General features: G+C 43.6%; 1 protein-coding gene across 5 annotated transcripts; it reads right to left on the minus strand.

The window, feature by feature from the left end:
* Positions 1–5323: 5323 nt before the first annotated feature.
* Positions 5324–25313, minus strand: Hmces (5-hydroxymethylcytosine binding, ES cell specific). 5 transcript variants are annotated; one of them, XM_027428696.2, is made up of 7 exons: positions 25253–25313; positions 24428–24632; positions 20878–21021; positions 16805–16930; positions 11302–11480; positions 9243–9435; positions 5324–5915 (listed from the first exon to the last, which is right to left on the minus strand). In XM_027428696.2, the coding sequence occupies exons 2-7, from the start codon at positions 24608–24610 to the stop codon at positions 5676–5678; spliced, it is 1065 nt and encodes a 354-aa protein (XP_027284497.1). In that variant the 5' UTR covers positions 24611–24632; positions 25253–25313; the 3' UTR covers positions 5324–5675. The 5 variants fall into 5 exon arrangements, with proteins under 5 accessions (XP_027284497.1, XP_027284496.1, XP_027284498.1 ...); XM_027428695.2 differs by having other exon boundaries at positions 25211–25283; XM_027428697.1 differs by lacking the exon at positions 25253–25313 and adding an exon at positions 25081–25194.
* Between the last annotated feature and the right edge of the window lie 489 nt (positions 25314–25802).

The raw sequence follows: 25802 nt of genomic DNA on the forward strand, positions 1-25802 counted from the left end.
TGAATCACTTTATTTATGCCTCTCAAATCTGTTAACATCCTCCACTTTCCAGATTTCTTTTTAATAACAAATACAGGAGAATGCTAAGGGCTGGTTGATTCTTCAATAAACTGAGCATTTAGCTGATCCTGTACCAGCTGTTCTAAGGCCTGTACTTTCTCTGACATAAAGGCCATTGTTCTACACAGACAGATTTGTCAGTTAACCATTTTAAAGGTAGGGGTATTGGTACCTTTGAAAGATCACCAGCTATTGTGCCCTGTTCTTGTACAACCTGAATGGTCAGTGACTATTCTTTATAATACCTTGCAATATTTTTCCCAGAAACATTCATGAGTTTATGGTTTGTTTCTAAAATTGGAGGAAGGTTAATCTGGGTATTCCATTGCTGTAAAAATCATGTCCTCATAAATTCATTGCCATGTTAGCCATATATGGCTTTAATATTCCTCTCTGATGCCCCATACATTTGACCCATCTTGCGCTTTGTTTTACCCAAGATAAATTTATTACAGTCTCTAAAAGCTGAACATTTACATCCTAAAGAGGCCAATTTGGATACCAAAATTCTGGTGCAATTATTGTTACATGTGTCCTGTGTCTACAAGATCTTCAATTGCAATGTCATTCATTCATATTTTAAACTTTGGTCTTTGATCATTTATAGAAATGTGTCGCCTCATGGTGGTGGTGAATGCTTTTAATCCCAGCACTCGGGAGGCAGAAGCAGGTGGACCTCTGTGAGTTCGAGGCCAGCCTGGTCTACAGAGTGAGTGCCAGGATAGGCTCCAAAACTACACAGAGAAACCCTGTCTTGAAAAACAAAACAAAAAAAAACAACAGCAACAACAAAGAAATTTGTCAAAATATTTGCTTTATGGCTTCTCCTGAAATTGTTGTTTTATCTTCTAAAGCTGTTCTGTCATCCAGAGCAGTATGGTTTTCATAGGCATTAGGCATTAGGTCCTTTAATTGCTCTGGGGAAGAGTTTACCCCACGATGACAGGGAATGACTGGACCATATTTGACATAGGGGCCTGTGAGAGGCCCCCCAAGGCATTTTTGGATGCTAAAGTGTTAACTCATCTGTCCCTTTTTGGTCTACATTCATTGGCCTAATGTCAGCCTTTGCTGTACCTTCTGTTTAGATTAGAAGAAACTGTTTCTAAAAATGCCTGTCTACAATTCCCTTTTAAGTGACCTTGTTTGCCACAAAACACCTGACATTTGGATTTTTCTTTAAGCCCCTGGAAGTCACCTCTCCTAGCCAAGCATCATCATGGTTATGAGATTCAATATTGACTGTATTTGGGATCCATTCCTCTATGGGTGCTGATCATGCCTTTAAAAGCCTAATTATCTTTTTGTATTGTGAATTAGCATTTTCAAGATCCAAAAAGTTCAACTATTATTTGTCTAGCTTCTGAATTTGGTATCATTCTATTTACAGCTGAAGTCAATCTTTGCAATACAAAAATCAGTGAAGGTTTCTTTTGGGCCTTGTTTAACTTTAGTAAATGACTCAGTTCTCTTTCTGACTTTTTCACTTCTGTCCCAAGCATAGAGCCAGAGTATGGTCATCACATAGAGACTGCCTTTGTACATCAGCATCCACAATGCCAGAGAAGCTAGGAAACAAAGAGAACCTTAAGAGAGACATGTATGGACCCCAAGAAAGGGAAAGGGACAAGATCTCCTGAGTGAATTGGGAATGGGGGGGGGTAATGAGAAAGAGGAGGGGAGAAGGGGAGGCGGGAGGAGAACATGAAGGACAGGAAGGTTGAGTTGGGGGAAGAACAGAGAAGCAGAGCAAGGAAAGAGACACCTTAATAGAGGGAGCCGTTATGGGCTTACTGGGGAACCTGGCCATCTTGACTGGTTATCAAAAGTGCACCAAGGCCAGGCAGGCCACAGAGCAAAAGAAAACCAGGCATTTGGGGTATATGGTGTGAGACAGCCAATTTGAATAAATTTTGCAGCAGACACCCCAGGGGTGACTGAAAATTGAGTTTAGACCTGGTGTTGCCCATTTCAAAGACCAGGACAACGTGTCCCATGTGATAGCCTGGGGTCAAGCAGTGGGGTGGGGAGTAGCTTTTGGGAAGGACATCTAACACAAAGTCTTTGGGAACAGAGAATGTCTCTGCTCCAGAATGGATGGCTTGCCCTGGTGTGGCCATTGCTTGGCAGAGGATTCAGAGGGTCCTGGACCCAGAGAGAGGTACCTGGTAGCTACCTCTCTGTAGGCAGTGGCTAGGAAATGGGTGACTTACCCCCAAGTTGAAAGTTGATCATGTGTGGCACAGAGAAAGATAAAAAGTGGTTTCCATGTGTTTTGAGGCCCCGGTCCACCTGGTGGGCTCAACTCCTTCTGGGTTTTGGCACCAAGGTAATAGGTTTTCTGTACTCTGGTAATAGCTGGGTTTGTGCCCAAGTATGGTCAAAAGCTGGAATGCCAGTCACGGGTCCCACATACCATATTCAGCCTGTCAGAGCAGTCTGCTTCCTTGGTCGGAGGTTTAGTTAAAAACAAAAGAGAAACCCTCTTCTTCCCTTTCCCATTGGATCCCAGGACTGGTCTTGCTTGTCCTAAAGAGGAAGGGCATACTGAAGCTGGCCTCCCAGTGTTGTAGTCTGCTGTGATTCAAACAGGCCTGGATTCTCTTAGCAAAATGGAATAATCTGAGAATTAAAGAAACAGTGTGAGTCGGACATTGGTGGTGCACGCCTTTAATCCCAGCACTTGGGAGGCAGAGGCAGGTGGATCTCTGTGAGTTCGAGACCAGCCTGGTCTACAAGAGCTAGTTCCAGGACAGCCTCCAAAGCCACAGAGAAATCCTGTCTCAGGAGCTGGAGAGATGGCTCAGCCGTTAAGAGAACTGACTGCTCTTCCAAAGGTCCTGAGTTCAATTCCTAACAACCACATGGTGGCTCACAACCATATTTTAAGATGTGGTGCCCTCTTCTGGTGTGCATGGAAGCAGAATGTTGTATATATAATAAATAAAATCTTAAAAAAAAAAAAAACAAAAGAAACCCTGTCTCGAAAAAGAAAAAAAGAAATAAAAAGAAACAGTGTGACACCTGGGCAGTTACAGAAATTGCTGACTAAATACTTGGCTGTCTCTTGCCTTCCAGCCTTTTTAAAAAGCTGGGTAACTAGTAAAAGGGCCTTCATCTGTGACTTTTTGTCTACAACTGGAAAAGTCGTGGGAAGGGAGGGGCAGGCAAAAGAACAGCTTTATAGGCAAAAACTTTTGGCTAATGCTCTATGATTTACACACCTGTAATTGGATCAATAAGGACATTTTGGAACAACAATAAAAGGACAACAGAAGATGTTCCCAGTTGGGTAAAGAGTGTGCTGCACAAGATTTACAACCTGGACTTCAACCCTGGGAATCATAAAGAGGGAACTGGCAGACTCCACAGTTTGCCTCTGACTTCCACATGTATGCTGTGGCACGAGATACATTTTTATTTTTTTTTAAGAGAGGATGCTCCAGAGGTCTATAGACAGGATCGAGCATTGGCAAGAAGGCAGGGAAAACAGGTCATTTACCTCTGAAATAACTGAAAATTTGGTGAGCAATTAATAACGCTCAGTAAAGCTGATAGCTTAGAGAAAGTTAAAATTGTGATGCTGGAGGTTAAAGTGTTTACAAAACATGCAAGTAATAAAACTATGTTCTCAGATATAAAAATGTAGCCTCCTTCCCTACTTGTTCTGGGACTACAGGTGGGCACCACCAGGGCCGTACAGAATGTTATTTATATGAAAGTGCTACTTGGATGAAAAGTTACCCAAGCATTGCATTCATTCTAAAATACAAAGGCTATACCAAGGAATTTAACCATAAGTAACAAGAAGATATAGTGACAAAAAACAAAGGAGATTCATTACATGATGCAAATAGACTATGTAATTCAGTGAAAGTTCTAGTAAGTTATCTGAATTTAAAACAAGACAAAACTTATAGAAATGGCATCACTCAGTAAATCAGAGGCCACAGCAGAAGCACAGTGTGTCTGGACCCTTGATGTCCAGATCAATCTACCTACTCTGCTGTTTGCTCCAGGGGAAAACCAGGAAAAGGCAGCTGGGAAGGTGTGGGCAATGGGACCTGCAGGAACTGGCCCTGCCCCCAAGGGCCCCCGCCCGCACTTGCTGGTCTCCCTCCCTCTGCGTGCTTACCTGGGAGAACTACAGCATAAGGTTCAGGATTGGCAGAAACCCAGATCTCTTATTTGCATAAGGCCCTAGGCCTGTATTGCCAGCTTTGCAGGATCCCACCCAGCTGCAGCTGCCTCTGAAAAGGCAGACAGTGCCCACGTTCCTAAGCGCCCATCTGTATCTGAGTGGTCCTTCTCTGAGCCATTCCCTGCGGCTGCCGGGTCTCTGCACCTTCTCTAGGGCCTTTGCACTGGGCCTAGCTGGGACACCAGCCCTTTCAGCAGGGGCAACCCTCCGGAGCACTTACCCATATACTTATTTATAAGGTGAACTGCCGGGCAGGCACAGGAAGTGCTCACAGGCACTGAATACTTGCACCTGCTCGAGCTTAGGCAAGTTATATTAAAATTGGACCTGCACAATTAAACAGACTCCTGGGCATCTGGACAAATACTTTGACTTTTTGCTAACAACAGAAGACAAGAGTGGAAAAGTGCTTTGATGCTAGGCAAGGCCAGGGACCCCACTGAGCAAATGGCTGACTCAAGGTGGTAGGTGGGAGCCACTTCTCCAGCACTCCTAGTTGTAGACTCACCTGCTCTGAGCTCCTGCAGTTTTAGAGGCTGGGAATCTGCACAGATCTAGGCACTCACCTAGATCCTCCACTCTGTGCTAAGGGCAGGGTCCTGAAGGCCCCTGAACCTAGCTCTCCCCAAATCACTCAGTTGAGTGCAGCAGCCACCTGAGACAGGTTTTGAACTAACACACAGAGGATTTAAGCATTTATAGTGAAAGCCTGAACAAGAAGCTGCCATGCTAACTAAGCTGACACAGATTTTCCCTCAGAGGGCCCTAGTGGCCCACCCCTTTGTGGTAAAACCTATTCTTAAAAACAAAACAGCAAGGAAAAAAACAAGACAAAACAAAAACAAAAAAAACCAAAACCAAAAAACCCAGCCAGATGGTGGTGGAGCATGTCTTTAATCCCAGCATTTGGGAGACAGAGGCAGGCAGATCTCTGAGTTCAAGGCCAGCCTAGTCTACAAAGTTACACAGAGAAACCCTGTCTAGAAAAAACAAAAACAAAACACAAAACAAAAGCAAAAAACAAACCATGGAAAAGTGTGTAAGGGCAGGACTCTTGCCAGACAAGGTTTATCAAACATAATTTATTACAACAAAATACATTTTTAAGAACTTAATTCTAAGAGAGCCCAGAGATTAAGAATCTCCTTCCAGGAACACCATAACAGAAGGAAAGCTCCCAGCAGGAGGCAAGACTACCAGCTGAGCCACGGTGGGTAGAGGGCCCACAGGGCTGACCATGGCAGCCAGCCTTATCTTCTCAGGCAGTCCCACAGCAGCCATGTTCTTCCTAGACCCACAACTGTCAGCTGATATTGTGCTACCACCTTCCCAAGTAAACAGATACAATTCCAGTCAACTGGTGACAACAGTAATTTACTGTATCAGACTGAGGTCTGGGATGTAGAAGTCTGTATTAACTGCGAGGCCGCTTGGTCACAGGTTCTTCCTCCTTCTCCTGCTTCTTCAGCCATCGGTCCAGGAGGCCGCTGGTGACACCTCTTTTAGTAGGCAATGAGCTCTTCTGTAAAAACTGGCTGGACCACTGGGGTACACCTGACTCATCCTTTTTGGGTGATTCAGGAGCTTCTTTTTTGGGTGACTTTGTAGCCAGCCATTGCATCATCCTTTGACTGCTGCCACTTGTCTTGGGCTCCTATGAGAGAGAAATATCTTGACATCCAGGTTTGAGCTTCAGAGGAAAGACTAAACTGGAGATATAGGAAGAAGCATGCAACCTAACCCCAACCTACACTTGCACAGTGTTACTAAGGGTGCAAGCAAATGAGCACTGACAGTGCTCCTACGATACAGGAGAAGGATTTACAGATCAGAGGACAAGAGTCAGGGTGGAGCTGGAGAGTCTTCCAAACATGGAGAGAATGAAGTGCCTTCTGGGAAATTCAGTGACTCAATGGTTGGGAATGGGATGCTGGAAGTGAGGCTGTAACCAGTCAGGCTCAACTGTTTCCCTGCTCAGTATGTCTTGACGTCACTACTCCCTCTGCTGCCTGTGTGCCACACCCAGCCCTAAAATGAGAGGCTCTCTATGAGCAAACAGCACAGAGTATAGACTATGGTAGAAAAAGAGTACTGTAACTGGCAGTGATGGTGAACACCACTGAACTTGGGATGCAGAGGCAGATGAATCTCTGAATTCAAGACCAGCCTGATTTACAGACCCAAGAACCCCCATAAAAGCCAGGGCAAAGCTATAACCCCAGGCAGGCAGATCTCTGAGTTTGAGGTCAGCCTGTGTCTGTAGAGTGAGCCAGTACAGCCAGGGCTACACAGAGAAACCCTGACTCAATAAACAACAACAACAACAAAAAGAGAGAGAGAGAGAGAGAGAGAGAGAGAGAGAAGGAAGAGTACTATCCATTCCAAGGTGAATTATGTAATTACATTAATTTTTTACATTTATTTATTATGTATGGGCACACATGGGTATGCACTTGCCACCATTTGCATATGAAGACCAGAGGGTAACTTGCAGGAATGGATTGAGAAAACCACACATGGGTTCTGTAGACAGAACTCAGGTCATCTGGCTTGGCAGCAAGTGCCTTTACTTGCTGAGCTCTCTTGCTGGCCCAATAGCTAAAATTTTAGAGGAAAAAAAAAGTCAGTGTCAGGATTGCAAATATGACAGTGACCATCAGTAAAGAAAACAAGGACTTGTAGGGGAAATGCAGGAGCCCAGCTGGTCCTCACTGTCCTGTGACACTGCTCCAGCATTCTGAGAGCCCTGTACCATGGAGCATGTTGCTCCTGGTCCCTCCACACCATGGAGAAATGAGATGCTTCCATGTGTCAATGGAACCAGCTTTGTGATGTGGAATTTCCCTTCCCACTGCAGGCATTTGCCTGTTAAACACATCATCTGGATCCTTACTAAATGCTGAAAAGTTACAGAGCACTGCAAGAACACTCTCAGGTGCTCTGGAAGAGAATGAGGATAGAGCTTCTAGTTGTGAAAATAGGTACACAAAAGAATCATGGCTGGGAGGCTGAGAGACAGATGTCAGTAGAGCATGGGCTTTGCAAGTGTGAGGACCAGAGTTCAACCCTTACCATCTAAATATGCTAGGCATGCTGGCACACACATGCAATCCCAGAGCTGGGGATACACAGACAGAAGGATCCTTGAGGCTCTCTGGCTAGTCAGTCTAGACTAATTGGTGAGCTCCAGGCCAGTCACTCAGTGTTTCTGAAGATGGTATTTGAAATTGTTCTCTGGCCTCCACAGATTTGTACAGGAGTATGTATATACATGTGTATTTGCATACAGAGATATGAACATACACATTAAGAAAAAAACCATAGCTGGAACAGAGATTAAAAACTCTTTCCTCAGGACAGGCTCCAAAGCTACACAGAGAAACCCTGTCTCGAAAAACCAAAAAAACAAAAACAAAAACAAAAAAAACCCAAAAAAACTCTTTCCTCACATTTATACTGTATATTGAGTCCTAGACTCATTAAGGAGATTCTTTTTTTTTTTTTTTTTGGTTTTTTCCAGACAGGGTTTCTTTGTGTAGCTTTGGAGCCTATCCTGGCACTCACTCTGGAGACCAGGCTGGCCTTGAACTCACAGAGATCCACCTGTCTCTGCCTCCCGAGTGCTGGTTAAAGGCGTACGCAACCAACGCCTGGCAGAAAGCCAATTTTTTGCCCTGAATATTGATTCTATATATTTAAACAGGGTCCAGCATTTAATTGTCTGGAACCCATGGTCTCTTAACATGGTAAACAAGCAAGCACTCCATTACTGAGCAGCAATTACTTTGAAAGACCTTTGTGTCAGAGGCTGTGGTGGTTTGAAAGAAAATGGCCCCCAAAGAGAGTAGCATTATTAGGAGGTGTGAACTTGGAGGAAGTGTGTCACCATGGAGGCAGGCTTTGAGGTCTCATATATGCTCAAGCCACACCCAGTTAGACAGTCCACTTCTTGTTGCCTGCAAGATGTAGAACTCTCAGCTCCTTCTCCAGTACCATGTCTGTCCATGTCCCACCATGAAGATAATGGACTAAACCTCTGAAATGGCAAGCCACCTTCAATCAAATGTTTTCCCTTATAAGAGTTGCCATGGGCCTGTCGTTGGTGGCACACACCTTTATCTCAACATTCGGGAGGCAGAGGCAGGCGGATCTCTGAGTTTGAAGCCAGCCTGGTCTCCAGAGCAAGTGCCAGGATAGGCTCCAAAGCTACACAGAGAAACCCTGTCTGGAAAAACCAAAGAGTTGCTGTGGTCATGGTGTCTCTTCACAGCAATAGAAACCCTAAGACAAGAGCTAAGTTACAGTAGGATCTGCTATGTTTATCTTCCAAAGAACATGAAAACTTTGGATAGTTTAAATTAAAATTCTGGCCAGAGACATTGGCACATGCCTTTAATCCCAGCATTTGGGAGGCAGAGGCAGGCAGATATCTGTGGCTTGAGGCCAGCCTGGTCTTAATGGCATGTTCTAGGCTAGCCAAGGCTACACAGTGAGACCCTGTTTCAAAACAAACCAATTCTGACTACAGGAGCTGCAGAGATGGCTCAGCAGTTAATTAAGAGCACTTTGCTGCTCTCCAGGGGACCCAGGATCACTTCCAAGCACCCATATTGGGGAGCTCACAACTACCTGCAACTCCAGTTCTAAGAGATCAGATACCTTTTCAAGATTCTGCAGCCATTATACTCATGTGCACAAAGCCATCCACAAACACATATATACATAAATAAAAATTAAGTAAATCTTTATAAAAAAATCATAGGAAAAAATCCAGGCATGGTGGTGCATACCTTTCATACCAGCAATAAGAGCCTGAGGTGGATGGATCTCTGTGAGTTTGAGGCCAGCCTGGTCAAGTTCCAGGCCAGCCAGGGCTACACAGTGAAACCCTGTCTAAAATTCAAATCACATGAACCCAAATGAAATAAACATAAAGGCAAGGCAAGGAATAATCTGAACAGGCATCCTAGAATAGACCTACCTTCTTCACCACCAAGCCAGCAGGAGCCAGACACTCCGGAGTGTTGTTTCGGGAGTTGTTCACCACTGAAGAAACTGGATGGAAGGTGATATTGTCTATGGGGTGGATTAGCTGCAGGGCTTCCTGAGTGGTGACCTCACCAAAGTCTAGCCATTTGGAGACTGCCTCTTCTCCATCTAGTATGGCAGGCATCCTGGCCAGGGATCAGATAGAGACACAGGTGAGGGTAGGGAAAAGAAAGAAAAAGATAGTGCAGACATCTCAGGGGCTCCTTCCTAGTCCTCACTCTTACCTCACCTGCTGACATGGCCCCGTGTTCCCTGATACAACCTAATAGTGCACTGGAGTCAACACTCAAGTTATGAAATTTCACAGCACAAGCAGTAAAGAGCACTAAGGCTAATCTAGTGCATGCCAGTGCAACCCCTAGAAAGCTGGTAAACTTTCCTTGGTGCCCTGAACTAGAATTAAAGGGAAATTAGATCCTGGAAAAGTCTTTCAACAACTGTCTCCAAATATTATCTGTGAAAGACCTCCATCAAGAAAGCGCTGGCCAGGCCTGAAGTGAGCCTACTGTAGTCACAGATACACAGGATGCTGAGGTGGGTGAATCATTTGATCCCAGGAGTTCAAACTACCCTGGGCAACACAGCAAGATCTTTCTTTTGTTTTGTTTTTGAAACAAATTCTTGCTGTAGCCCAAACTGGCCTCAAACTCAAACTCACGATTCTCTTGCCTCTCCTCACACTCTCTGAGTACTGGGATTACAGGCTTGGTACTGCCACACCAGGTGAGACATTTTTGTTTTTTTATTATTTATTTATTTATTTAGACAGGATTTCTCTGTGTAGTTCTGGCTGTACTCACTATGTGGACCAGGCTGCCCTTGAACTCACGGAGATCCACCTGCCTCTGCTTCCCTAGTTCTGAGATTAAAGGCGTATAGCAAAACCACCCACCAGGCAAGATACATTTCTTAATAAAAAAAAAAAGTCAGATGGCATCTGTACATAATCCCAGCATTCAGGAGAAGCAAGCATGAAGATTACCAAGAGTTTCAGGCCAGCCTGGATTTACAGTCACTTCCCAGTCAAGTTTAGATAGAGAGACACAGAGACAAAGAGACCCTTAAAATCTCCCACCTGGCTAGCTTGCAGTTTTATAGCCTAGGTGTTGTAATTTTAAAAAAGTGGCTCGAGAGAAAAAGACCCCATGCAACAGAGTTCAAATGAAGGGGTTTTTTATTAAGGGAAAAGAATCATAAAGAGGGAAAAGGGAAGTGGGGAGATTGGCCTCCAGGGACAGGAGCAGCAGGAAAGAGGAAAGAGAGGGAGAGAGGGATAGAGGGAGAGAGACAGAGGGAAACATACAGAGAGAGGGAGGCAGGTCCCTTTTAAAAGGGAACATAGTGAACAAGCACAGGTGGTGCTATTAGTGGCAGCAGCTGAGGGTGTATCCTGTCAGAACCCCAAAGGCAGGCCAGTACAGATGCTTAAATACTGACACCAGGCTCACATTTTACTGGTTGTTTGACACAGCTAATTTTAGGAGACAAATGTATAAACATTTATACTGACAGATAAATGCTTTAACTTCAACAAATCAACATACTTTATTATTTTAAGATGTATTTTTATTATTTGTAACTACATATAGATGAGTATATCTACATGTGGGAATGTGCATATGGCTGCAGGTATTTGTAGAGGCCTTCGTCAGAAGTAGATCCCCAGGAACTGAAGTTATAGACAACAGCTGTGAGTTGGGTCCTTGGGAAGAGTAGCAAGTGCTCTCATCCACTGAGCCATCTCTCCAAGGATACACCACTGGCTTAGTAAGTCTATGGTCATACTAAGTACATATTCAACCACTATTAATCCCTAAAGTATTTTAAAATCTCAGAAATCTAAATGATTTACTATGTAACTTTACAAGCATGCTGATAACATTTTTAGAACTATATATCATGTTTTGGAATAACATCATAATTTGCACAAGTTAGTTTCCTACTCTCTAAAATCAAAGCAAACTTTCTCCCCAGAAAAAGTAGTGAATTGCCTGTTGTGGATTTCGCTCAAGCCTCTACAGGAATCCACTGTGATGATGCTGTAGGAATACAGGCGCTCTCCCTCTGGAGGTTCCCAGCAGTCAAAGATGCCGGCCATCGTCAGCAGCCTCCAGTTGTCCCAGACCTTTTCCTTGCTGTCAGGGCTGTCTGCAGCGTCATTCCCACCTGACTGAGAACAGCAGGGAGATTGGACATGCTGAGTGCCAATTCAGAACTCACAATGATTAGTTGCTTTGCAGCAATTCAGTCTATTTTATTTTGACCCTATCTGACCCACTATCATCAACACCAACAGGCTTCATGGTACAGGTCTTCCAAAGCTGTAGATTACAGCTTATTAATACTTTCAGAATTTAATACCTTCACTTGGTTTCAAGCTTTCAAAAATCTAGCTTAGGAAGGGCCTATATCCAGGGAGTTTGGCTACTGGGAAAAACCCTCTGGTGTGTCACTACTCACCTAAAACACATGGAGATACCAGAGAAAATACAAGCCTGTGCTGAATAAAGATAATGAAAATATCAAAATCTAACTCAGTTCTATTCCTATGATAGTGACTTGATCTCATATTTAAAGGTATAATAGAAAAATTTCCAGGAATAACTATTTATTTCAGTCTCTGCCCTATACACTGTGTCTAACAACAACCAAAAATTGTAAGAAATATAAAAAGGCTAGAAAGAAATGTACTGTCAAGAGAAATCATCAGAACCAGACTCAAGGCATGATTACATTTTCCAGATGGCTTAGCTAAAACACTAAAGGCTCTTTAAACCAATGAACACTATCCAAATTAAAACAGGGAAAAAGAACAATTCAGAAGATACTGTTTAAGAACTACAGGGCAGTATCAAATAATCTAACACACCTGCAATACATAGATAAGTGCTTTTTCAGACAAATAAAACCAAGACTCCAAGCTGGGGTTAGTGGCCCATGCCTTTAATTCCAACACTCAGGAGGCAGAGGTAGGCAGATTTTTGTGAATTTGAAGTCAACCTGGTCCGCACAGGAGTTCTAGGACAGCCAGAGCTACATCACAGAGAAACCCTGTTTAAAAAACAAAATGAAACAAAACCCCAGAAACATAAAACAAAACAGCTCAACTAAAAAGCATCTGGGGAGATTGCTCAGTCAGTAATGTGCTTTTCCCACATCAGCATAAAGACCCGAGTTCTCATCCCCACATTCAAGTTGGACATGATGGCATGTGCTATCACCACTTGGGAGCTTGCTAAACAGCCGGCTGGCCTAGGCAAATCAGTGAGCTTCCAGTTCAATGAGAGACCCTGTCTCAAAAATAAGGCTGAAGGACAACTGAGGAAGACACAAAACATCAAACTCTAGCCTCTATCTGCATAAATATACATGGTCACCTTGAAGTGACAGTTCATACACTGTGAAAACACACACACACCACACCACACACACACACCACACCACCACACACTCACACACACACACACCAACCACACCACTCACACACACACACACACCAACCACACCACTCACACCACACCACACACACACACACACACCCACACACCAACCACACCACACACACACCACACCAACCACACCACTCACACACACCACACACACACACACCAACCACACCACACACACACCACACACAACCCAAAACCAACCACACCCACCACACACACACTACACACCAACCACACCCCACAACCAACCACACCCACACATACCACACCCACACACACCACCCACACATACCACACCCACACACACCACACCCACACACACCAACCACACCCACACCACACATACCACACACACACCACACATACACACATCACACCCACACACCACACACACACACACACACCCACACACACACCACACACACCACACATACCACATACACCACACACACACACACACACACACACACACAAAGTAGGTAAGGAATAGAAAAGGAACAAAGTTAATGAGATAAATAAAAGACAATTAGCAAACTTTAAATTTTTTTTTTTATTTTTTAGTTTTTTTAGACAGGGTTTCTCTGTGGCCTTGGAGGCTGTCCTGGAACTAGCTCTTGTAGACCAGGCTGGTCTCAAACTCACAAGAGATCCTCCTGCCTCTGCCTCCTGAGTGCTGGGATTAAAGGCGTGTGCTACCAACGGCTGACAATTAGCAAATTTTTTTTTTTTTTTATGTGTAGCCCAGGCTGGCCTCAAACTCATGATCCTCCTGCCTCTGCCTCCTTCAGCAAATTCTACCGGCGTGCGCCACCACAACTAGCTATTAGTAAATATTTTAACCCAATTATTTCAGTAATTAGTGTCCAGAGATAAGTTCCAAACATAAAAGACTTCTTATCAGATTATTTGAGAAAGAAAGACAAGCTATGTGCAAAGCTCATGTATTCCTTCCTCTGGAAAGCCTTCCATGATGCCCTAGTCTTGTAGTGAAAGCTTGTACCTTCCACGAGTGTTCATCACTACAGTACAGTCCTTCATGTTCTCTCTCTCTCTCTCTCCTCTCTCTCTCTCTCTCTCTCTCTCTCTCTCTCTCTCTCTCTCTCTCTCCTCCCACCCTTTCTCCAGGGCAACACAGTGAGACCTATAAAAGGAGGGAAAGTGGTAGTGGTAATGAGTAGGAGAGAAAGTAGGGGGAGAGAAATGGGAAGGAGTCCTAGAAGTTCTGAATTTCACTTAATTATAACAACAACAAAAAAAATCATATTAGAGAATCTAAATGCAAGCTTTTACCTCAACCAGGTAATAATACAATAGGCAGGACAAGCATACTGGCTTGGTGTATAAATAAGGACTAGTAGTGAGATCTGGGAACAATCCTGGCATTACTGGCTCCTTAAGAGAGCAGGAAGCAGCCTGGGGAGTCTTTCAGGGGAGCTGGTCTTGTCTGTGCAGGGGTAGCAATGACATGGTATCTCAGATCTCCAGCGACAGAGGCTTATTTGAGTGGAGAAGGGCTTTCTCCATTCTCCCTGGAGGAAGGGATAACATACAGCTAATAAACTGACTGGATACCAGAAGAGCTAAAAATGGTCCTATCTTTTAAAGCTGGATAGTTTGCTAGCACTGAAGAACCCTAAGTAGATGTGGACACATTGAAGAATGCAGCACTATACACCTACAAAGAAAAATCCAAGCTTATCAAGAATGAAGAGGCTTAATTGAAAAACTCAAAGAAAGAAGGAAAATAGTAAGGCTGGTGGCAGAAAGAAAATAATTGTAAGAAAGTAAGTGAAAGCATTCGGTTCAATTTGGTTTTGAAATATCTGGCTAACTAAGGAGAAAGTTAAATCTTTATTTATATCAAACAAACAAAGCCAGATCAATCAGCAATTGATTGATCCTAATTGAGCATCCTAATCTCTTTTTTTCTTGCCTACCTACTCCTCTCCTAAAAAAAAACCAAAAAAACAATCTTCAATATTGGCCTGCCAACACATACCATCTTTCTGGGCATGGTGTTGCACCCCTTTAATCACAGCACTTCAGAGGTAGAGGCAGAGGCAAGTTCATGGCCAGCCTGGTCTACATACAGAGTTCTATGACAACCAGGGTACAGAGAGAAACCCTGCCTCAAAAAAGTAAATGACACACATCATCTTAGAACCCAACAACACTGACCATCCTCATTTTTAGCCCTTTTTTTTGCCTCCTAGAGCTTCCCTAGTAAAACAGAATTTAGCTGGCACTAACTACTAAACTAACTAAAAAGAAAACATATGTTGGCATGTCTGATTTATTTTCAACTTTCTAAAGTTAGGATGTGAGCTACTTATATTATGTGTCTTACAATGGAAGTTCAATCAGGGAAATGTTAAATACAGAATTACCATGTGACTTAGCATGGTAATTCCCTGCATATGAGTGTTCATAGCAGCAACATTCCAACCAAAAGGAGGAAACTTAGTGGTTTAAAATTAATTCACCTGGCATGATGATACATGGTTTGTTTTTTTTCCAAGACAGGGTTTCTATGTGTAGCCTTGGCAGCCCTGGGACTTGTTCTATAGGCCAGGCTGACCAGAGATCCACCCTCTTCTACTCGCCAAGTGCAGAGATCAAAGACATTCACCACTATGCCTGGTTGGTACATGCCTTTAATTCCAGCACTTGGGAGGCAGAGATGGGTAGATATCTGAATTTGAGGCCAGTCTGGTCTTTATAATAAATTCCAGTCCAGGCAGAGTCACAAAAAACGAGACCCTGAGGTGGAAGGTAAATCCTATTGCTTAAGACACAATGCACTTCAGAACAAGGCCCAATGATCCCTGAGCTGAAGCTGACTCAATGCCCATTCCCATAGGACTAGTTTCTATGGGACAAAAAGGTACTTACTATGCAAGCTTCCAAAGGAGGGAGGCAACCAATAATCTACCCAGTTAGGAAGCTTATGAACCACATCAATGACTAGCATGATAGGATAACCCTAAGGGTACAGTAGTGGCACACATACCTTAATTAGACTTAAGACCCATTCAACAAGAGGGAAATCATGCCTGGTACTGTGAACCTAGTTAACTTAGTACTAGTAAAGTCATGGATACATACTGGAAGAGAATCTACAACTACTACTTTACTAAACTAGCATAATCTCAAACAATAGTCTAAGCATTTGTCCTCATACCCACAGGTAAGTATAGTCTTCACCCTTCATCAAGGAAACTTCTTTTTCTAAAGAGACCATTACAGAAAACCACAACCAATCAAAATGAAGAGTTGTGGAGCCCCGTCTCAATGGATACATCTATAAAACACTACTGCACCTCAGGCTCAAAGAATACTGGAGAGGAGAGGGTGGGAAGACTGTAAAAGCCAGAGGATTGGGAGTTGGCTATGAGACTGTATCTCCTAATAATGTCAGAAAGTAAACCCATAAAATCTCAGCACCATGACTGCTCAAATGTGAGCTGAACTAAGACACCAATGGACATGCCAAAGTAGATGGGGGAAAAGCCCACGAGGCTTCAAGCCTACACAAATACAACAGTAATTGAGGAATGCTGGAAATGGGGAAATAATCATTCCCAGGAAGAGCACAGCAACCGGTTGTCTAGTGCCAGGTGGTTAGCACTGAAAACATTTATCATAAATAACATTATATGGACTGAGCAGATTATACTTAGGAATATTGTGTACATGTATGTATACATGCATATACATATATGCATGCAATAAGAATGAAAAAGAGGCCATGAAGAGGTATATGGGAGAGTTTGGATGGAGGAAAGGGAGAAATGTTATAATTATATAATCTCAAAAGTAAACAAATTACAGACATATTAACTTAATGATGAGATAGTTCTGAGAAATGTGGCATTAGGAATTTTGTGCTAACAGTGGCCTGAACTTACACACCCTGATTATCTAGCAATGAGTTGGGTCACTATCATATATGTGTCCTATTGTTCACACAAACATTGCCAGATGGTATATGGCATTGATTTGTTCCTGTTTTTCCCAAACATGATGTTCATGAAACTGCTAATACCTTTTCTGTCTTGATTTGAGGAAAATAGATGAAGTATGGTTGCCTCTGGCTTGTTCCCTGACACCGCTGCCACTCGTAGAATCCATCTGCTAAAACAACACAGCGTCGTCCTTTTCCCAGAGGAACCTGAGAAAGAATTAAACAGGATATGGTCATAGTGACAGGATTCCATTACATGGACTTTCAGGTTCAGCACTGTACCTCAGTGGTAGAGGGCTTACCTATTATGTATAAGGTCGTAAGTTCCACCTTCAGAACCACGTCAAATGTATGTTTGTGTGTGTGTGTGTGTGTGTGTATACATATATAAACCAAAACACTCTGATCTCATGTGTGACCTAAAGGAGTTACCCTTTATCTTTTTTAAAGTGCTTGGTGGAGACTGAACTCAGGCAAGTACACTACCACTGAGTTACATACTTAGTGGAGTTAAATTTCTCTGTATCTCTGTACCTCAAATCTCAAGACTTTTTTTATTTTTTATTTTTTAAGAAATAGAATCTCACTATGGATGTCCTGGAACTCATTATGTAGTCCAGGCTGGCCCTGAACTCACAGAAATGTGCCTGCCTCTACCTCCTGAGTTCTGGGATTAAAAGGCATGTACCATTACACATGGCTTTAGACATTCTTTTTTTGTTTTTTGTTTTTTTGTTTTTTGAGACAGGGTTTCTCTGTGTAGCTTTGTAGACCAGGATAGCCCAAGAGATCTGCCTGCCTCTGCCTCCTGAGTGTTGGGATTAAAGGCTACCACTGCCCAGCAACATTCATTTTTTTTTAAATACATTTTCTATTTCTGTATGCCACATGTTTCTGTTTTAGGATATATGATTACACTGTGAACCCTGAGTTTGCATTTGCATTAATTAAATAAATCAACCTTGAGTCAGGAGGTGGAGCAAGCAACTAGTTGACAGAAAGTTACCACCAAGAGTCAAAGGGAGGGCTGGAGAGATGGCTCAGCCATTAAGAGCACTGGCTGCTCTTCCAGAGGTCCTGAGTTCAATTCCCAGCACCCACATGCTGGCTCACAACCATCTGCAATGAGATCTGGTGTCCTCTTCTGACCTGCAGGCATCATATAGACAGAACTGTATACATAATAAATAAATCTTTAAAAAAAAAAAAAGGGGAATCCTGACAATGGGTAGAGAGTGTGTGGCAGTGCTTTTTGGTTTGGAGCAATGGGAGAGGCTCTCTTCTGAGACTGGTGAAGAGGGAAGGTCAGCTGGTTGCTCCTCAGCCTCTATGAGCTAGCAAGTTTTCACCCCAGTCACTGACTCCGGAGTCTTTATTGGTAAACAGAACAACAGAGATTTAGTTGCTGACTGAAACAGTAGTAGGTTCAGGTGCAGCCGCTGTGCTGGCAAAAAAAAACATGTTTGTAAGTAAAAGGACATTTTGTGAGAGTCAGTTCTCTCCTTCCTCCATGTGGACTCCAGGGTCAAACTTTGGTCCTTATGCTTAGTGGCAAACACCTTTACCTATTGAGCTACCTAATAGGCCCCCATATAATTTGTCTTATGTATCAAGTCACCATTCAACTAAACATGTTTAAAAGGTTAAATAACGTACATAAAGGCAAAAAGCACTTTCCCACTAAACAGGTACAATAGGTACACATGGCAGCTCCCATAGTTCAGGGGAACTGAACTATGCATAGAAAGTGCATAGTTCAGGAGGAAAAAGGAGACTCCAGAAATAAACAAAACACACACTGAAGTAGAACTTTGTAAGATTCTAGAAGGCCCTTCTTCAGTTTTATAGAGAAAACAACAGCTCTCCTGGGGAAGGAGAGGGACCAGCCCACTGCAGAGAGATCCTGACTGGCAGCTTGTAAGAGATAGAGTGGCTTTTAGTGATCAAGTTGCTTTTTGAGTCATTCCTGCTCCTATTAAGTGACCCCATATCCATAATCCTCTTGGTAACCCCAATAAAAACTCACTGGTTCACCAAGTTGGACTTTGTCTTGGGCTCCCTTTCAAGGGTAAGTAGATGTGTGTGTTGCATCTCCCCAGTAAAGTTTGCTAACAATAGTCTCCACAGTTTGCTCCAAGTGCACTAAGCTTTCTAGTCTTCTCTTACTATCTCATCCTTCCCCAGACTGATTAGGCCGGCTGTGAATGACAAATAGAATATAGCACAAGCAATGCTATATGACTGGCAAGACCAGGTCTCAAAAGTTTTTGTAGCTTCTGTTCTGTCTTTTTGAATTGTGAGTACTGCAGTTAATAAGGTGTCACATCAAAAGCTTGGCTAAGATACACTCATGCTAGGAATGTAAAAAGTCTTCCAGTTGTTCCAACCATACTGGGCATGGTATCAGCAATGTGTGAAGAAGCCATTTATCTGTCTTAGTTTGCTTTCTATTGCTATAGCAAGACATCATAACCAAAAGCAACGTGGGGAGGAAAGGCTTTCTATTTATAATTTATCATGAAGGGCAGTACATGATCCCAGAGTTGTGGAGTCCAACTTTAATTCCAGCACTCGGAGGCAGAGGCAGGCAGATCTCTGTGAGTTTGAGCTCCAGGACAGGGCTACACAGAGAAACCCTGTCTTGAAAAAAACAATAATAAAAACAATTGAAGCAGAGGCCATGGAGGGATGTTGTTTACTGGCCTGCTTCACTTGGCTTGTTATGCTTTATGTATTTATTTTTCCATATAACCCAGGACCACCTGCCTAAGGGTAGAACTGACAACAGTAATCTGGGTACTTTCACACCAATCACTGATCAAGAAAATGCCCCATATGCCTACAGGTGAAGCTGATAGAGTACTTTCTCAATTGAGGTTCCTTCTTCCCAACTGACCCCAGCTTGTATCAACCTAATAAAAAACTAGCCAGCCAACTACCTTAGCTATCTATCCCTACCCTGGTAAGTACATCAGACATTCCCAGCAAAAGCTGCCTTGCTGAATATAATTAGTCCACAATATATGAGATAATTGTTTATTTGTCTTTAAATTTTTATTACTTTTATTTACTTTTGGTGGGGAATGGGCTGATCATGCCACCATGGGCATGTGAAAGTCAGAAGACAATTTGTGGGAGTTGTTGCCGTCCTTCTACCATTTATGTTCTGGGGACTGAAGTCAGGTTATTAGCTTTGGTAGTGGATACTTTACACAGGAACTTTCCATCTATTACCTCTACTCCCACTTTGAGATTAAGGTCTCATTGTCTACCTCTGCTTAGTCTGGAACTCATTATATAGACCAGGCTGGCCTTAAACTCACAGAGATCTGTTGGCCTCAGCCTCCCATGTGCTGCAATTAAAGGTGTATGCCACCACACTGGGCCAATTATTTCTGTTTTAAATCACTTTTCAACTGTTGTGATAAATCATCATGACCAAGACAACTTATTTTTTAAAAAAAAGTGTATTAGATACTTTTCAATTGAGGTGATAAGACACCATGGCTAAAGCAATTTGAAGAAAGAGTTTTATTGGAGGCTTACAGCTTCAGAGGGTGAGTCCATGACCATCATGGTGGGGAGCATGGCAGCAGGCAGGGTGCTGAGAGCTTATTATATCTTGAGGCACAACCACCCACCAGACAGAAAAAAATTAGGAGAGCTAACTGGGAATGTCATGAGCTTTTGAAACCTCAAAGCCCATGCCTCAGTGGAGGAGCCCAAACCTCCTCCAAGAAGGCCATATCTCTTAATTCTTCTTAACCAGTTTTACCAAGTAGGACCAAGTATTATGAGCCTATGGGAACCACTCTGTTTCAAACCACGATAACCAGTAAATTTGGGCATTGTTAGTCTGAAACACAGCAATAAATGAACAGAACTCAACATTAACACTTGGGAATATCCTTTGGAACCTTATCAGGTATACAAAATACTAAACAGTGTTGGAAAGAAGTACCCTTTTCTCATGCCGGGTGTTGGTGGCACACATCTTTAATCCCAGCACTTGGGAGGCAGAGGCAGGCGGATCTCTGTGAGTTCAAGGGCAGCTTGGTCTCCAGATCCAGTGCTAGGATAGGCTCCAAAGCTACAAAGAGAAACCCTGTCTCGAAAAACCAAAAAAGTACCCTTTCTCTAGATGGGCTACCTACCTTGAATGACTGCTTCTCCATTATGGTATCACTACGACAGTTGGTAGTGTTGAACTGCAGCTTGGAAGGATCACTTTCTTTGAACCAAGATGGAACCAGGCCCCATCGCATGGGAATAATTATCCGCTCTGATGAGTCTGCATCCTACCAAAGAAAAAAGGTTCAGATTTAGCACCTGGACTGCTGGTGTATACTTGTAATCCCAGCATTCAAAAGGCTGAGGCAGGAGGACTGCTGCTAATTTAAGGCCACCTTGGGCTACAATTCTTGAGCAAGTTCTAAGCAAGTGTGGACTGCATATAGAAATCCTGGCTCAAGTGCTAGAGATGCAGTGGTTAGGAGTACTTGCTCCTTTTCTGGAGGGCCTGAGTTAAGTTCTTGGCACACATGTCTGGCAGCTACAACTGCACATAACCCTAGCTGTGAGGAGGCCCTCCTTCCACTGGCATACACTCAAACAGATGCATAAACACACACATAAATTTAAAAACTAAAAGGTTGAGCAAGATATAAAAATACAATTATTTTTATATACTTATATTACATATCATATTTATACAAAAGTTATTTTTACATTATATATTTTATATGAATAAATAAAAACAATTATTTTTATATTATATAGTATAGTTATACAAAAATACAAATACAGGCTCAGATATAGCAGGAAGAACATAACCACTACATATATATTATTGTAAGTTAATGAAATACAAACAATACAAAGTTATTAAGAGGAAAAAAGTCAGCTGGGCATGTTAGTTCAGGCTGGGAGGCAGAGGCAGACAGATCTCTGTGAATTCAAGGTCAGCCTGGTCTACATAATGAGACCCTGTTTCAAAAAAGAGCCTGTAGTTGAACATGAAGCCACACAGACATAAAAACATTAGGGTTGTGGGCTGGTAAGAAAAGATGGCTTGCCACCAAGTCTGACAATCTGACTCTAGTCTCTGGAAGCCAAATGATAGGAGAGAAGTGCCTCTAGCAGTTCTTAACATGCATCCACCCTCTCTGTGCCACACAAATATAAAAATGAAACTGAGCCATAATGTAAGAACCCACAGGTTAAGGGCCAGATATGTGATTCACATATGTAAAAGAGTACAGTGGTGTGTGGTCTGTGAGAGAGGACAGAGAAGGCACGGCGTGGAGGTTCTTAATCTGGGTCTCATCAAAGGTACTGGATATAGACAAGAAATGAAAGAACAGGCACAAAATAAGATGAATAGAGTTCATACCAGGAATGCCCAGAGCATTAATTTTGCACATAAATTAATGCAGCAGGCCAGAGATTATTATTCTTAGGAGGTCAGTTTCCAAGGCTAATCTCTGGTTGGCATCTTGGGATTATTCTGAGTGTTTTCCCTTTCCCTACCTGATACGGGGGCTTTAATCAAACAATGAAATCAATGTTCAACACCTACAAACCTTCAGACACCTCAAGTAATGGTAGGGAATATTTAGTTTTTCTGGCTTGAGATTGCTACAGGCATCTAGTGGGTGGAGGCCAAGGGGCTGCCAAACATTTTACAATGTACAGGACAGCTCTCTACAATAAAGAATTATCCCACCCACTAAAATGTCAGCAGATCTGGGAGATTGTTCCAGTGGGTAAAAGCACTGGTTGCTATTCTAGAGGACCAGGGTTTTATTTCCAATACCCACATGGTGGCTCACAATTGTCTGTTAACTTCAATTCTGGTGCCTCATTCTGACCTCCACAGACACTGTATGCACGTGGTGCAGTCATTCATTCAGGCAAAAACATCTATTCATATAAAAATAAATATATATATTTTTAAATATTAGTAATGTCTTAGTTGAAAAATCTTCTCACAAATTCTATTGGTCACCTTGTGTTTTCATCATTGAACAAACCAACCCAAACATTAGGGCAACAGATACAAAGTGGCTGAAAAGCCAAAATACTCAAAGTATTGCTCAATATTAGTCATCTTTTCCTCTACAAGTTTTGACTTTGGAATAGAACAGCTGGGGGCACTGTGGTAGACTGAAAACCAAAAGAGGAAGTACTTTACAAATCAGTGGTCTCAAATACAAATATTGCTATCTATACATGTACAGTGGCAGTTGAACTGCCGAAATGCTCCTAATTTTGCTTAAGAATTTAAGGTTTGGGAGAAACGAAGTATCAAATACTTACCAAATTAAGAAACCCTAGCAATCTAAACAAATGCTATTACAAATGTGCAGTCAAGCACTAGAGGAGCAAACTCAAAGGATTCAAAAGGAGGGCTACGTTTGCTAGGAGCTCCACTTTCCTATTCCTCTCCCCAAGATCCAACCACTGGAAGAGGGACCATGGCCTATCAGCAGTGAAGGGCACTTGCTGCTCTTGGAGAGGACCTGGATTCAATTCCAAGCACTCACACAGCGGCCTTTTATAACTTCAGCTCCAGGGGATCTGAAGCCCTGACTTCAGAGCGCACCAGGCACACACCTGCTGCACATACAGATGTGCAGGCAGGCAAAACATTTGTATACATTGAAAAAATTATTTAAAATTTTTTAAAAAATAAAAATATTTTTTATGTGCTAGGACTGAACCAAAGGCTCTGAGAATATGAAACTCGTTTTATATCCCTGAGTAACATTACCAGCCTCAATCACATTAATTTTTTTTTTTTTTTTTTGAGACAGGGTTTCTCTGTGTAGTTTTGTAACCTGTCCTGAAACTTTTCTCTGTAGACCAGGCTGGCCTTGAACTCACAGATTTCTGCCTGCCTCTGGAGTGCTGGGATTAAAGGCATATGCTACCACTGCCTGGTTTAAATTTTTTCCTTTACTTAAGAGGTGTGTCTACTTTGCCACAGAGTGGGAGTGGAGCTCAGAGGGCAACCTGCAGGAGTTGGTTCTCTCCTTCAACCCTGTAGGGTTCAGGGATCAAATTCAGGCTATCAGGTTTGGCAGTACTCTCATCCACTGAGCCCTTATACAGGTTCCCCAGTCACTTTTTTTTGAGACAGTTTCACTATGCAGCCTTGAATGGACTGGAACTCACTGGTAGACCAGGCTGGCCTTCAACTCACAGAGCTCTGCCTGCTTAGTGCTGGGATTAAAGGTGTGTGCTACCACACTCGGGTGTTTCTTTTTTTTTTTTTTTTTCCTTTTGTTATTATTGTTTTTTAAAGACACTCAGATGGCACCGATAAAACAGTAATACTTGAAGCCTGCTATCTAAAAAACAAACAAACAAACAAAAGTATTCAAGATGGGTAGAGTGACACACACCTGTAATACAGAATTCTGGAGACAGAAATAAGACATTTGTTGTAAGTTTGAAGCCAGCCTGGTTTATATAATGAGTTCCAGGACAGCCGGGGCTACATATAAGAGGATTTTTAAATGTATTCAAATATGAGGGTCGTATAAATTGGGCATGCATTAAAACAGTTTGAGACTTACTCCTTACCAAGGTCCAGAGTGGTTTTCACCTAAGGCTGTTTTCAAGGTTATCCCTCAGGCTGGACAGACTTCAAAGGAATCACGAACTAGAGGAGCATCACAACGCTGAGCCAGAAGTCCTTACCTTCTCAAAGTGCAGTCGGGAGAGCAGCACGGGGCTGCTCGACTGAGGGCTCTTGTTGTACGAGGGGCAGTACTTATCGGGGTCCCTCCACTGCGGGAGCTGCTGCCTGCCCTGACGATCGTGATAGGCACAGGCCCTTGTGAGAACATCTCTAGGCAGGTGACAGGATGTTCGTCCGCACATTCTTCAGCACCGCCTCTCAGACCTATAAAGTCACAAAACTGAAGTGTTTACTCCCTAGGTCACAGCGTCCTCCCTGCCATTCCCACAGGATCCCCCGATGCCACATCTTTCACGGAGGGTCCATCAGAACAGGGTCAGCCTCTCGCGGCCACTACAAGGCCCAGAGTCCAGCTGCAAGGCCTCAGGTATTAGGCGAGAAAGCCGTCCCCCCCGGGGTTTATTTCCATGGCCTAATGTTTCAGGAAAGGCAGGCGAGAGCTCCCCCTACGTTCACACAACAACTCTTGGTAGCCGCCCGGCGCGAACCCGCTCTGCGCGAACCGGTTCTGCTTCAGGGAGGGGCCTGACCCACGCCAAGTCCCGGCTAAGCACCTGGCCGGTCCTGCGCCCGCCCGCTCGCCCGTGTCCCCTCAGCGAGGCCCTCTCCTCCGCCTGCCCGCGTCCCCTCAGCGAGGCGCTCTCCTCCTCACAGCCGCGTTCCCTCGGCGTGGCCCTCTCCTCCGCCCGCCCGCGCGTCCCCTCAGCCGGATCGAATCCTCCGCCAGCCCGCCAGCTGTTCCTCTGAGAGGCCCTCTCTTCCGCCCACCCGCCCGCCTGCACCTCTTTGGGGGAGCCCTCCCACGCGCGTCCACGCCTCCTCACCGCCTGTGGGTCGAATCCACTTCAGCGCCCTCTGCATCCTCCTATGGGAACACCCGCCCCGCCTCCCGCGACAGCCGGCCCCGCCCCCACCGTGACGTAGGCGCCATCGGGGTTTCCTCCCCACAGGAGCCATGGCACATGCTAGACACCAGGCTCCACTGATGCGCCTTCATACAGCAAAACAAAACACACACACTTGAGACAAGCACTCAAGGAGACCCCATGTTTCCTCCTTCCTGAAACCAGGAAGCGGGTCTGCTTCCCAATCCTGCCTTCCAAGTCACCCTCAAATGTGGACAGCCACCAGAATGAGCTTTTCTAGCTCTCCACATGGAAGCCTTTAAGGGTCAGGAAGTCCCACTTTGTTTCCTTTTTAACAAGTAAGTGTGTGTGTGTGTGTGTGTGTGTAACATTAAATAAAAACAAGAGCTGACACACAATTCCCTTTAGCAAGGTTTATTAGAATGTAATGGGCTCCAGGCTATGATCTGGCCTGGGGGTAGGAGAAGAAGGCATTAGGCAGAAAGAATACAATAATGGAGGTCTAAGC

The sequence above is a fragment of the Cricetulus griseus genome, chromosome 8 (assembly GCF_003668045.3).
Source record: "Cricetulus griseus strain 17A/GY chromosome 8, alternate assembly CriGri-PICRH-1.0, whole genome shotgun sequence".
Taxonomy (NCBI): domain Eukaryota; kingdom Metazoa; phylum Chordata; class Mammalia; order Rodentia; family Cricetidae; genus Cricetulus; species Cricetulus griseus.